General features: G+C 42.7%; 1 protein-coding gene across 4 annotated transcripts in view; it reads left to right on the forward strand.

Moving 5' to 3' along the window:
* Positions 1-13,856, forward strand: part of PRKDC (protein kinase, DNA-activated, catalytic subunit) — a 195,847-nt gene that overhangs the window by 64,584 nt on the left and 117,407 nt on the right. For all 4 annotated transcript variants that reach the window (XM_035277313.3, XM_002758884.6, XM_002758885.6 and 1 more), the window contains exons 30-36: positions 172-305; positions 4,938-5,186; positions 7,784-8,007; positions 8,981-9,189; positions 9,554-9,686; positions 10,426-10,584; positions 11,942-12,145. In XM_035277313.3, the coding sequence (XP_035133204.3) occupies positions 172-305; positions 4,938-5,186; positions 7,784-8,007; positions 8,981-9,189; positions 9,554-9,686; positions 10,426-10,584; positions 11,942-12,145 (1,312 nt within the window). The remainder of the gene's footprint in view (positions 1-171; positions 306-4,937; positions 5,187-7,783; positions 8,008-8,980; positions 9,190-9,553; positions 9,687-10,425; positions 10,585-11,941; positions 12,146-13,856) is intronic.

Below are 13,856 nucleotides of genomic sequence, written 5' to 3' on the forward strand. Positions count from 1 at the left end.
GTGTTATTTTGATTGTGCTCTAATGATAATATATAGAAAATGAATTGAATGCCTGTCAGTGAGGTTTCTACGTGTATGTGTGTGATAAAGGTGAGTTTATGAATTCTAGAGCCTTGGAAACTGAATGTTGCACGTTGGAGAGGGACTAACAACAGTATGTTGTCTCTGCAGAGGATTTCCGCCGTCAGCATCATTGTGTTTATTGGATCTGGTCAAGTGGCTTTTAGCTAATTGTGGGAGGCCCCAGACAGAATGTCGACACAAATCCATTGAACTCTTTTATAAATTCGTTCCTTTATTGCCAGGTATGGTGATCTGTATATTTTTTATTTCACTACAGTTGGCTTTATTATCCCATTTAAAAGAAGTAAAGAAGAATTGAGTGATTGGGTGATCATTGCAGTTAACATGATAGTCAGTTAAGATTCAGAATATTAACAGTTGTTGAGATAATACAGTTCTATTTCACTGTGTTGTTAATAAGAAATTCCCAGCATATTAAGCCTGAATGATCTCAAATCATTATGATATTAAAGGAAAGCAGTGAACCTGTGCTTTTCAGTAATTACTAAAGCATTAAACTGCTTATGGACTGAAATAATTATGAGTTTCTTAGAAATGAATGTATTGTTCAATTTAGTCCATTAAGTCCAAACCCAGGTTTGATAGCTTGGGGGTGGGGAAGCTGTGCTCGGGACAGAACAGGCTCTGACTTCCCCCATTGTGTGCTGTGTGGCAGTTCACAGCCCCATGCAGTGCTTGGAGAGTACGTCAGGCTAGATGGGCACATTGGCTCCTTGGCAAAAGTTGGGGTGGAGTTCTGTCTGGGCTTTTTCTTCATGGAACAAGAGGGAAAAGTTACTTTATGTATTTCCGGGCTTCTAAAACTTACAAGGACTCTAAATTTTGTTATATTATGGGGCATATGATAATATTATATACTATAGAATATATATAAATACATACCATAATTGAATTCAATTATTTGATACATGCTATATGAATAATATAGTATACATTTACTGTACTATACTATTTTACATATATAATAGAAATGTATATCTATATTTTAATTTAGATAATTGTTTAAAAATTATTTTATTATTATTAGTTTTTTTTATTGAGATGGGGTCTTGCTCTGTCACCAAGGCTGGAGTGCAATAGCACGATCTCAGCTCACTGCAACCTCTGCCTCCCGGGTTCAAGCAATTCACCTGCCTCAGCCTCTGGATTAGCTGGAAGTACAGGGGCATGCTACCACACCCAGCTAACTTTTGTGTTTTTAGTAGAGGTGGGGTTTCACCATGTTAGCCAGACTGGTCTCGAAGTTATAACCTCGTGATCTGCCTGCCTCGGCCTCCCAAAGTGCTGGGATGACAGGTGTGAGCCACAATGCCTGGCCTAGCATTTTAAATTTGCTTACTGTGTTTAGCTAACAATTTTTTTTTTTTTTGAGACGGAGTCTCGCTCTGTCACCGAGGCTGGAGTGCAGTGGCGCAATCTTGGCTCACTGCAACCTCTGCCTCCCGGGTTCAATCAGTTCTCTGCCTTAGCCTCCCGAGTAGCTGGGATTACAGGCCCTGCCACCATGCCTGGCTAATTTTTGTATTTTTCCTTTTTTTTTTGAGACGGAGTTTCGCTTGTTTCCCAGGCTGGAGTGCAATGGCGCGATCTCGGCTCACTGCAACCTCTGCCTCCTGGGTTCAGGCAATTTTCCTGCCTCAGCCTCCCAAGTAGCTGGGATTACAGGCACGCTTTTAGTGGAGATGGGGTTTGACCATCTGGGCCAGGCTGGTCTTGCACTCCTGACCTTGTGATCACTTGCCTTGGCCTCCCAAAGTGTGGAATTACAGGCATGAGCCACTGCACCTGGCCCACAGTTTTTTCTTTTATATGTTAAGGCATTCTCTCAGTGACCCTGTGAAATTAGTCATTCAAAAGTGGACCAGTAGCTATGGAAGGGGTGGAAGACAGTGGGTGGCATTTTTTCCTTGTATTTAGTAGAAACTGAGACCCTGATAATATGTTAGTAGAGCTACTTATCAGCAGACCACTGTCTCACATTGAGTCTGTGACCGATAGCACACAGGATTTCTTGTGGCAACAGCTGTACTAATCTCAGGCATTTCTACAGCTATTCTCTTCTTAGTTGCCTATGGTACGGACCTCATGTATTCTGAACTAAATAGAGATCCATCTCTCGGAATTGTTTATTGGACAAAGGCTGCTAGGTAGTAGGTGAGCCTTGCCCTTCTCCCAACATTTAATTTATATAACATTAAGGAGCCTTCCTTGATTTGTCTCTTCGGTGGCCTTCTAAGGTGTAGCCACCTTTTTCCTTTGGTATCTTAACCCCCTAGTGGATATTTTTGTTTTCTTTTTTTCCTTTTCAGTTTTAGAGACAAAATCTCACTATGTCGTCCAGGCTGGACACAAACTCCTCAGCTCATGTGGTCCTCCTGCCTCAACCTCCTTAATAGCTGGGACTGCAGATGTGCAGCACCTGTTTATTTTTAAGAGACAAGGTCGGGCCGGGTGTGGTGGCTCAAGCCTGTAATCCCAGCACTTTGGGAGGCCGAGGTGGGTGAATCACGAGGTCAAGAGATTGAGATCATCCTGGTCAATATGGTGAAACCCGTCTCTACTAAAAATACAAATTACTCAGGAGGCTGAGGCAGGAGAATTTCCTGAACCCAGGAGGCGGAGGTTGCAGTGAGCTGAGATCTCGCCATTGTACTCCCTCCTGGGTAACAAGAGCGAAACTCCGTCTCAAAAAAAAAAAAAAAAGAGAGAAAGACAAGGTCTCACTTGTGGCCCGGGTTAGCTTGCAGTGACGTGATTATAGTTCACTGCAGCCATAAACTAAGCTCAAGTGATCCTCCTGCCTCAGCCTCCTGAGTAGCTGAACACAGGCATATGCCACCAGGCCTGGCTAATTTTTAAATTTTTTTGTAGAGAAAGAGTCTTGCTATTAATATGTTGCACTGGCTTGTCTTGAATCCTGGCTTCAAGCCGTCCTCATGCCTCGGCTTTCCAAAGTGCTGGGATTACATTACGAGCCATGGCATCCATGTTCCTTCAGTGGTATTTAAGTGACTGTGTCAGGTGTCTGTTTAGGTCACTGTGTAGTTGCAGTGTTGGGTGACAACAGGTGCAGGGTTGTCCCTCTGACGTGTCCAAGAGAGGCATCTCCTGACGCCTTCTGAATACTGAGAGTCATTGTGGCCCAGGCCCAGAAATAGAGGAAGGAAGAAGCAAGGCTGGGCAGGCTCCCGACCCCATGCATGCTTTTCTACATCTTCAGCTTCTCTCTCTTCTTGTGTTGTTCCCTTGTCTCCCCTCTCTCCATCTGCCCATCATTTTTCTTCTGTCACTCTTGATGTAGAATTTAAATATCTTACTATTTGTATTTTTGCTTATCATTATAGATTTGTCTCTTAGTGGAAGTAACAGAATATTTCCTCCTTTTTTTTTTTTGAGACAGAGTTTCGCTCTTGTTACCCAGGCTGGAGTGCGATGGCGCGATCTCGGCTCACCGCAACCTCCGCCTCCCGGGTTCAGGCAATTCTCCTGCCTCAGCCTCCTGAGTAGCTGGGATTATAGGCACGTGCCACCATGCCCAGCTAATTTTTTGTATTTTTAGTAGAGACAGGGTTTCACCATGTTGACCAGGATGGTCTCGATCTCTTGACCTCGTGATCCACCCGCCTCAGTTCCTCCTCTTAATATATAAAATGTTCTCTCCCATTTTTTTTTTTGAGACGGAGTCTCGCTCTGTAGCCCAGGATGGAGTGCAGTGATGTGATCTTGGCTCATTGCAGCCTCCCCCTGGTTTACGAAATTCTCCTGCCTCAGCCTCCTGAGTAGCTGGGACCACAGATGTGTACCACCACGCCTGGCTGATTTTTGTATTTTTAGTAGAGGTGGAGTTTCACCATGTTGGTCAGGCGGGTCTTGAACTCCTGACCTCAAGTGATCCGCCCATCTCGGCCTCCACTGAGCCGCCATCCCCGGCTGAGTGTTCTCTTCTTAATATATGATACCAATTTTCAGTTCTTCTTTAGAGTCAGACTGCTTTGATCTTTTCAATGCTATTGATTTCAGAGCATACAAAATGTAATTTTATTTATTTGATTTTTGATTTAGAAGAAGTTTAATATTTAAAAGAAAATTTCCTGGAAAAACCAGCTCATTTGATTCTCTTTTTTTTTTTTTTGAGACGGAGTTTCACTCTTATTACCCAGGCTGGAGTGCAATGGTGCGATCTCGGCTCACCGCAACCTCTGCCTCCTGGGTTCAGGCAATTCTGCCTTGGCCTCCTGAGTAGATGGGATTACAGGCACGCGCCACCATGCCCAGCTAATTTTTTGTATTTTTAGTAGAGACGGGGTTTCACCATGTTGACCAGAATGGTCTCGATCTCTTGACTTCGTGATCCACCCGCCTCAGCCTCCCAAAGTGCTGGGATTACAAGCGTGAGCCACCGCGCCCGGCCTGATTCTCTTTTTTAACAAATGCTGCACTTACTGTGTGCGTGGTAAATGTTATTCTAAGCACATGGGGTTCAAATGTTAAATACTTTAGTTCATCTAATCCTGTAACAAGACCAAGAGGTGGATATTATTGTTCTTATTTGCACGTGCTGTTTTGTTTCTTAAAGGAATAATAATTTTTAAATAAAAAGGCAGGGGAAGGAGTAGTAGTATGCTGCTATTCCGAATTGCATCCAACTATTGTTATAATGTTTAAGGAACCTGAAGAGAATAGCTGTGGTGGAAATACCTTCTTGGAAGTAATTACAGTGAGACACGTTGAATGCATAATTAAATGAAACAAGATTGTCCCATATTATTTTGAAAATTTAGGTATAAAGATTAGATATGTGGGAGTTATTTATGTGTCTGTATTTTAATCTTGTTTCTTTGTCTTGCCTATAGGCAATAGATCCCCTAATCTATGGCTGAAAGATGTTCTCAAGGAAGAAGGTGTCTCTTTTCTCATCAACATCTTTGAGGGGGGCAGCTGTCGCCAGCCCTCAGGTATCCTGGCTCAGCCCACCCTCCTGCACCTGCGGGGGCCCTTCAGCCTTAGGGCCACGCTTTGCTGGCTGGACCTGCTTCTGGCTGCACTGGAATGCTACAACACGTTCATCGGGGAGAGAACTGTGGGGGCGTTCCAGGTCCTAGGTAGGTTGCCCTTGCCTCATGCTTGTGTGTATGGTGCTGCCAGGTCAGAATCCCAGTGACATGATGACGGGTTCTGTGTGGATGCCTTGCCTGCTCTTTCGTGCCACCTCACTGTGAGGGTTCCTTCCTTCACACTTCACAGTTGACAATAGTTTTTCTCATAGCTTTATATAAGTGAAAAAGTTACACTTTTTGGTGTGTTGTAAATGTTGACGTTTTAAATATACAAAACTGTTAATTTTACTTGAAAAAATATATTGTTTGGACAGTAAATACTGTAGCAGTTTTATATTCAACATCATCGGCTGAAAATATAGCTGCTTTGTTGGAAATTATGTAGAGTACCTGAATTCCTATTTTCATTCCATACACTTTAAATGAGTTTATCCTAAAGTATTACATTTTATGCTTAAAATTTTACTATATCCCTCTCTATGTCTTTTTAATGAAAGGGTATACCTATTTAAAGATTCCTTGGCCAGGCGCAGTGGCTCACGCCTGTAATCCTAGCACTTGAGGAAGCTGAGGCAGGAGGATCACTTGAGCCCAGGAGTTTGAGACCAGCCTAGGCAACATGGCGAGACACTATCTCTACAAAAAGTACAAAAGTTAGCCGGTTGTGGTGATGCATACTTGTGGTCCCAGCTACTAGGGAGTCTGAGGTGGAAGGATCGCTTGAGCCTGGAAGGTTGAGGTTACACTGAGCTGTGATTGCGCCCCTGTATTCCAGCCTGGGCGACAGAGTGAGACCTGTCTAAAAAGTTTTTTCGGCGGGGCATGGTGGCTCACGCCTGTAATCCAAGCACTTTGGAGGCCAAGGCGAGTGGATCACCTGAGGTTGGGAGTTCAAGACCAGTCTGACCAACGTAGTGAAACCCCATCTTAGAAAATAAATAAATAAATAATTTTTTTCCTTTTGTGTTATTATTACATTTGTTGTTAGTGCACATTACATTTTTTACTGCCAGAATAACATAAAGATGGCAGTTTTGATAGTTATTACATATAAAAAATAAAATTATGTGGTTGGAATTCTACTTTTGTTTGTATAGATTTTCATATTTAAAAAAACTTGTTCATGGTCGGACACGGTGGCCCTTGTCTGCACTCCCAGCACTTTGGGAGGCCGAGGTGGGTGCATCACCTGAGATCAGAAGTTCAAAACCAGCCTGGCCAACAAAACAAAACCTTGTCTCTACTAAAAATACAAAAATTAGGCATGGTGGCAAGTACCTGTATTCCCAGCTACTTGGGAGGGTGAGGTACGAGAATTGTTTGAATCTAGGAAGGGGAGGTTGTAGTAAGCCAAGATCAAACAACTGCACTACAGCTAGAGTGACAGAGTGAGACTCCATCTCAAAAAAAAAAAAAAAACTTGTTCACGGCTTTGTGCAGTGGCTCACGCCTATAATCCCAGCACTTTGGGAGGCCAGGATGGGTAGATCACTAGGTCAAGAGATTGAGACCATCCTGGTCAACATGGTGAAACCCTATCTTTACTAAAAATACAAAAAATTAGCTGGGCACGGTGGCGCATGCCTGTAATCCCAGCTACTCAGGAGGCTGAGGCAGGAGGATTGCCTGAACCCAGGAGGCGGAGGTTGCGGTGAGCCGAGATCGCGCCATCGCACTCCAGCCTGGGTAACAAGAGCAAAACTCCGTCTCAAGAAAAAAAAAAAACAAAACATGTTACCAAAATTATTTTTAATGCTTTCAGTTGACAATTTGATTGACTTTTCTTAAATTATATTGGAAACAAAGAATTAGAAATGGTGAGACTTATAAAAAGGCTTTTTCTACTCAATCATTGCCTTTGCTCACTCTTTAAACAGTATAAAATTATTTTAAATTGTCCCTCAGGGCTCTGAAGGGCTGTGGACCTTGAAGTAATAAACTACAGTTAGAGTGGAGAGAGGTGAGGATGGATCTGTCTTTGGTTAAGCAGGAGAGTCCTGGTGAACAGGGAGAGATAGGGAGAGGAGAACCAGCTCCAGGGTGTTTTCAGACAAACGAGTTTTATGAAAAAGCCCATTGGAGAATTGATGTGTAAGCTGATTCAATAAGATGACTGGTGCTCCATAATTTGTTCCTGTCCTTTGAAGGACAGGATTTTTAATTTTTTCATTATTAAAAATAATGTTAAAAGGAACATTCTTAGAAACTCTCTCTGCAATTCTGTAGTCATTTTATTAGGTTAAATTTTCAGTGCTAGATAAAGCATAATGAGTTTTTAAACATTTGATAGAAACTCATGCATATTTTCAAAAACTTGGTCTGAATTGCCAAAATGTCCTTTAAAATGATTATAATAATTTATCTTCTCACATGTAATGTTTGAGAATCAAGACCTATCTTCCGTAAATGTGTCCTTATGGGATGAGTCTATGGTTTGGTTCTGTTTAGGCTGTGTTAATTTTGAAATGAGAAAAAATAACTGCCAACTTTATTCAGCTGTTATTAAGCTGTTTGTTTCTTTTGAAAAGTTGTGAATTTTTACTGAGCGAATATCATACCTATACTCAGAGAACCGATTTTATATTAATCTTAGTGGAGTTAAAAGGAAGCCTAAATTAATGTTTTAATCTAATTGCTTCTAGGTATTGAAGCACAGTCTTCACTTTTGAAAGCAGTGGCTTTCTTTTTAGAAAGCATTGCTATGCATGACATTGTAGCAGCAGAAAAGTGCTTTGGCGCTGGGGCAGCAGGTACCACACCAAGCCCACAGGAGGGAGAAAGGTACAACTATAGCAAATGCACCGTCGTCGTTCGGATCATGGAGTTCACCACAACTCTCTTGAACACCTCCCCTGAAGGGTGGAAGGTAGGCTGTCCTGCTGCTTTGTTAATTGAAGCTCAATATTTGGTACTGGAAAAATACTTCAAAGGTTCCTGTTAGAAGGGGTTTTGACTTTTTACAAAAAATCATTATTATATTTCATCCTCTCAATCCAGCTTTTCCTGACTCCAGGAAGAACCAGGAAGAGAAGCCCAGGTTTTGGCTTTTCTAAATCTTTTCATTGTCTGAAGAGTTATCTGTTAAAATAAATTTGTCAGTTTATTTTAGTTGTTAAAAACTGTATTTATGGTATAAAACAACAGCATGATGTTTTGATATGGTTTGACTTGTGGAATTGCTGAATTAGGCTAATTAATGTATCTATTACCTCACATGTAATGTATTTTGTGATGAGAACATTTAAAATCTATTTTCTTAGCAGTTTTCAAAATTACAGTGCATTGTTATTAACTAAGGTCATGATGATGAACAATCTACTCTTGAAACATGAAACTTTGCATGTCCTTCAGAGTTTCATTGCGTAAATAAAATACAAAATAGTGTTTTCTAATTGTTTTCTTGGATGCTGTATTTTGTACTGTGATCAAACATCTACCTTAGGAAACATAGGTTAGCAAATATTTATACATGTATCCGTGAGCTTTATTGTGTAAGCAAACTCCCTGGGATGCAGCAGTCCCCTAAGTCATAGATTGGGAAACTGTCCATGGGCACAACCCCACCTTTTGCCTGCTCTGCAGATAAAGCTCTGTAGGAGCATGGTCATGCGCCTCTGCCCACCTGTTGTCTGTGCTGCTTTCTTACCCGATGCATAAGGGGTTGCACAGAGACCACCTAGCCCACAAGCCTCAAGCGTTACTGTGCCCCTATTTTACAGAGAAACTCTGCCCACTCTTTCCCTAGTCAGGCAGAAATTCCCAACCTCATGGGCCCTGCACTCTGGTGAAAGTAGAAATGCTGGCTGATGACGTTATGTTTATCAAACCATGTGTTGCAGCTCCTGAAGAAGGACTTGTGTAACACACACCTGATGAGAGTCCTGGTGCAGACGCTGTGTGAGCCCGCGAGCGTAGGGTTCAACATCGGGGACATCCAGGTTATGGATCATCTTCCTGATGTTTGTGTGAACCTGATGAAAGCGCTAAAGATGTCCCCATATGAAGATACGCTAGAGACCCACCTGAGAGAGAAAATAACAGCACGGAGGTGGGCACTCGGTCGCATTCAGGAATGTGTTGTCTTGGAATTTCAGGTCCTAGTATGTTCCCGTGTAACTGCAGCTGCTCCTGTTTCCTCAAGTAAGGGTCATATCAGTGGGATGTTTGCTGCCAGTGACCTCAGCAGTTGTTTAGAAATTGCATTTAGCCTGTGCCTTCCCTGCACCAAGCTTCAGCAAACTTCAGACGCGGTTAGCACCATGTTTGATCTCCACACTAGCTTAGGGTGTGTGCATTCTGTTAGGTGTTGCCTCTGTTTGCTTTCATAACAGTGCAGACATTTTTCTCAGAGTGTCTTGATAATTTAATGAGATCAGAGCTCATATAGATTACTGTTTTTCTCTAATGGCCAGGATTGAGGAGCTTTGTGCCGTCAACTTGTATGGCCCTGATGCACAAGTGCACAGGAGCAGGCTGGCTGCTGTTGTGTCTGCCTGCAAGCAGCTTCACAGAGCTGAGCTTCTGCATGCTATATTACCATCTCAGGTAATTATATCCTATTTGTTTTTACATGTCTTTGAGCTTTAGTATGATAATTAGTGTATTTATTTATATTCTTAGTTAAATATCCTTTGTGTATTGAGCATGATGAAATGAGTTACAGAAATACTTGGTCTAGTATCAGTATAAATATGAAAGCAAATGTAAAAATTTGTAAACATAAATGAAAGCAAAATAAAGGACCTTGGGCAGCTTTCTGAAAAACTTTAAGAACTGCTGTTGTGCCTTTGTGGCAAGACAACACACAGGAAGAATCTAGCATAGAAAGCAAGGTTGAGCCAGATACAGTGGCTCATACCTGTAATCCAGCACTTTGGAAGTCTCAGATGGGAGGATTGCTTGGGGCCAGAAGTTTGAGACCAGCCTGGGCAACATGGCAAGAATTCATTTCTACAAAAAAATTAAATTAAAAAACAAAAACCCCACAAAATCCAGGAATGGCTGGTGTGGACCTGTACGCCCAGCTACTCAGGGCTGAGGTGGAAGCTTGAGGCTGCAGTGAGCCACGATTGTGCCACTGCACACCAGCCTGGGCAATAGAGTGAGACCCTACCGCAAAACAGCAAGGACAGCAGAAACGATGTTGAATTAAAGTTTTTCTGAATATTGCAAGGTAATTGTCAGTGCTCTCTATGGTGGGATTTTTATTTAATGAGAGGAGTGAAATTGTGTTTTCCTATGAAATGTCTTTTTGCTCGGCATTTCAGTGTCGGCTTTGTTTTAGTCCACAGATCTGCCTCATTCTCTCGGCACAGAGCTTCTTACCCTGGTTTATAAAAGCATTGCTCCTGGAGATGAGAGACAGTGTCTGCCTCCTTTAGACCCCAGTTGTAAGCAGCTGGCCACCGGACTTCTGGAGTTTGCCTTTGCTTTTGGAGGACTGGTAGGAAAGACCTCAGCATGCCGCACTCTCCTAATAATGGAAATACATACCTCACTTGCAGGTGTTGCTAGATACTGGCATTTGGGTAGTAAGGTCTTAGCTGAACAAGTATTGAATGATTAACATGAGCTGACTTTCTTTCTAAAAGATTCTTTTTTCAGTCGTTTATGAAAAAAAAAACAGAATAGAACAACATTCTTTTAATATTGAGGTATTGTCTGTCCCACTTTGTTTCCAAAAGGAATTATTAGCTACAGAACGTTTTGTGACTATGAAGCTGAGCCGTGTTGACATGTGGCCTCTTCTCTCCTTGGTGGTCCTCCACATGGATGATTGGGAGGGCCTTTAAAGGATAATCCCAGAGGCTTCAAAAAAAATATTCTCATGACTCTTTGAACTATGCTGGGCTGGCCTTAAATAGTCACTGCTGTAGCTGAGATCTGCAGCCAGCCCTCTGTGTTCACTCCATCCCAACTTCCTTTCTTCTGTAGCAGAAACCCCCTTTTCCCCCCTTTGTCTGGTTAATGTAGACAATTAACATATTTAAATTGTCTAAAAATACTCACCCTTACTAGACTTTACCCTCAAAGCAACAACACTGGGTGGGCATATGGCTTGAGCCCAGGAGTTTCAGAATAGCCTGGGCAACAAAACGAGACCCTGTCTCTACCAGGTGTGGTGGCATATGCTTGTAATTCTAGCTGCTCAGGAAGCTTGAGGTGGGAAGATAGCTTGAGCCTAGGAAGTAAAGCCTGTAGTGAGTCATGATCATGCCTCTGCACTCCAGCCTGGGCAACAGAGTGAGACCCTGTTTTTAAAAAACAAGGCTGGGCACAGTGGCTGATGCCTGGAATCCTAGCACTTTGGGAGGCCAAAGCAGGTGGATTGCTTGAGGTCAGGAGTTTGAGATCAGCCTGAACAAAATGGTGAAATGCCGTCTACTAAAAATAGAAAAATTAGCTGGGTGTGGTGGTATGTGCCTGTAATCCCAGCTACTTGGGAGGCTAAGGCAGGAGAATTGCTTGAACTCAGGAGGTAGAGATTGCAGTGAGCCGAGATCGTGTCATAGCTCTCCAGCCTGGGCAACAGAGCAAGACCCTATCTCAAAAAATAAAGTAAAAAACAAGAAGATTTTTTGTGCTTTCACAAGAAATATGGGTCAAGTAAGATTTCTTTCCCAAAATGACACCTAGAAAATGGAGGCTAGTTGAAATATATACAGTTTCAACTTGAATCAGGCTCTTTTTAGACTTTACTGCGTCATTTTCCAATTTCAAAGTTATCAATTGCCCAAGGGTCTTTTTGTGCCATGCAAAGACGTGCCCAGGTGATGGAACCTCTCCTTTCTTCTTTCCAGTGTGAGCGCCTTGTGAGTCTTCTCCTGAACCCAGTACTGCTGTCCACGCCATCCTTGGGCAGCTCACAGAGCAGCGTCATCCACTTCTCTCATGGGGAGTATTTCTATAGCTTGTTCTCAGAAACGATCAACACAGAATTGTTGAAAAATATGGATCTTGCTGTATTGGAGCTCATGCAGTCATCAATGGACAATCCCAAAATGGTAACAAAATTTTCCTTTAAGTAAATATTTTCTTTCCTTTCTTTTTTTTTTTTTTTGAGATGGAGTCTTGTACCATCGCCCGGGCTGGAGTGCAGTGATGCAATCTTCGCCGACTGCAACCACTTCTGCCTCCTGGGTTGAAGTGATTCTCCTGCCTCAGCCTCCCAAGTAGCTGGTATTACAGGCACCTGCCACCATGCCTGGTTAGTTTTTTGTGTTTTTCAGTAGAGACGGGGTTTCCCTATGTTGGCCATGCTGGTCTTGAACTTCTGACCTCCTGATCTGCCCACCTTAGCCTCTAGCCTCCCGAAGTGCTGGGATTACAGGTGTAGCCACAGTGCCCAGCCAATATTTTCTTATGTAATGCTTGTTAAAAGGTTGCTATATTCCCGAAATATTTCATTAAAATATGACAAGATTCTTTTTCTAGAAGATTAAAAGCTCTTTCTTTTAACAAACTCAACAAAAACCTCAAAACACACCTTTTATCAATAGTTAGTGGATGTTAGGTCAGGCGTGATGGCTCACCCCTGTAATGTCAGCACTTTGGGAGGACAAGGTGGGCAGATCACCTGAGGTCAGGAATTCGAGACCACCCTGGCCAACGTGGTAAAACCTTGTCTCTATTAAAAATACGAAAAGTTAGCTGGGTATGTTGGTGCATGCCTGTAATCTCAGGTACTCAGCAGGCTGAGGCAGAAGAATTGCTTGAACCCAGGAGGCGGAGGTTGCAGTGAGCTGAGATCATGCCACTGCACTCCAGCCTGGGTGACATAGGAAGACTTTGTCTCATAAAATAAAAAATAGTTAATGTTATTATCAGATGCTGAAACATTTTTTCTGTTCCCTCATGCTTTGCAAATTTTTAAGCCTAAGTATTACGAAGCAGAGCTATGCAGGATATTGATGTTTGCCAAAATGTGGCCTTGGAGCTTACAAACCCATCCCGGGGCCCAGAGGTGGCTTTGCATTCATACCAGCTGCAGGCGGGTCTCTGCGCCCCGGTAGACCTCTCTATTCTCAGCTCTCTCGTGGCCTTGATGCCGAGTTACCATTTTCTGCTTCTTCCTGCTGTGTCCCCCTTCCCCCCCACATCAGCTTTCTGGAGATCAGTATTTAATATACAGTTGACTTTCATTCGCTAAACTGGGATTTTGAAATCTAACCTGCTCTGTGGACGGAAACTGTTGGTATGTCCAGTTTAAGGGAGAGTACATGGCTTCCTAAGTTGAGCTTTTATTGCAAACAGTGCTTGTCTGTTGTAGGGGAATCTTTGGTGATAGATTCCTAGAAATTTGTATTTTTTTTTTAAGTTAGAAATAAAATCATAGTAGATGACATTCAGATTTAACATTCTGATTTTGTAAAGTATAACCTCTGAGGGAAATGATAGAAAAATTATAAACCTTTACCTCTATTCTTTTCCCGAATTTCTCTAAAGTAACAGAATGGGATTTAGAAAAAGCACCACTATAATCTCGAAGGACATGGAGAAAAGGATTCCCAAGAGTGACAAGAGCTGTAAATCAAAAGGACAGGTGTGGCAGACTGCATGCAGAGTCCGAGATAGCTGTGGGGTGATACAGCCTTTGGAAGATGGGGTCCGCACTGGCTGAACCCCAGCAGGGCAGGCATGGGAGCAGGGGTGGGCAGAGGCTGAGAAGAGAGGACTGGGGGAAGGCCAGCTCTCCCTTTCAGGGCAGCCTCCTGC

The sequence above is a fragment of the Callithrix jacchus genome, chromosome 16, assembly GCF_049354715.1.
Source record: "Callithrix jacchus isolate 240 chromosome 16, calJac240_pri, whole genome shotgun sequence".
NCBI lineage: Eukaryota > Metazoa > Chordata > Mammalia > Primates > Cebidae > Callithrix > Callithrix jacchus.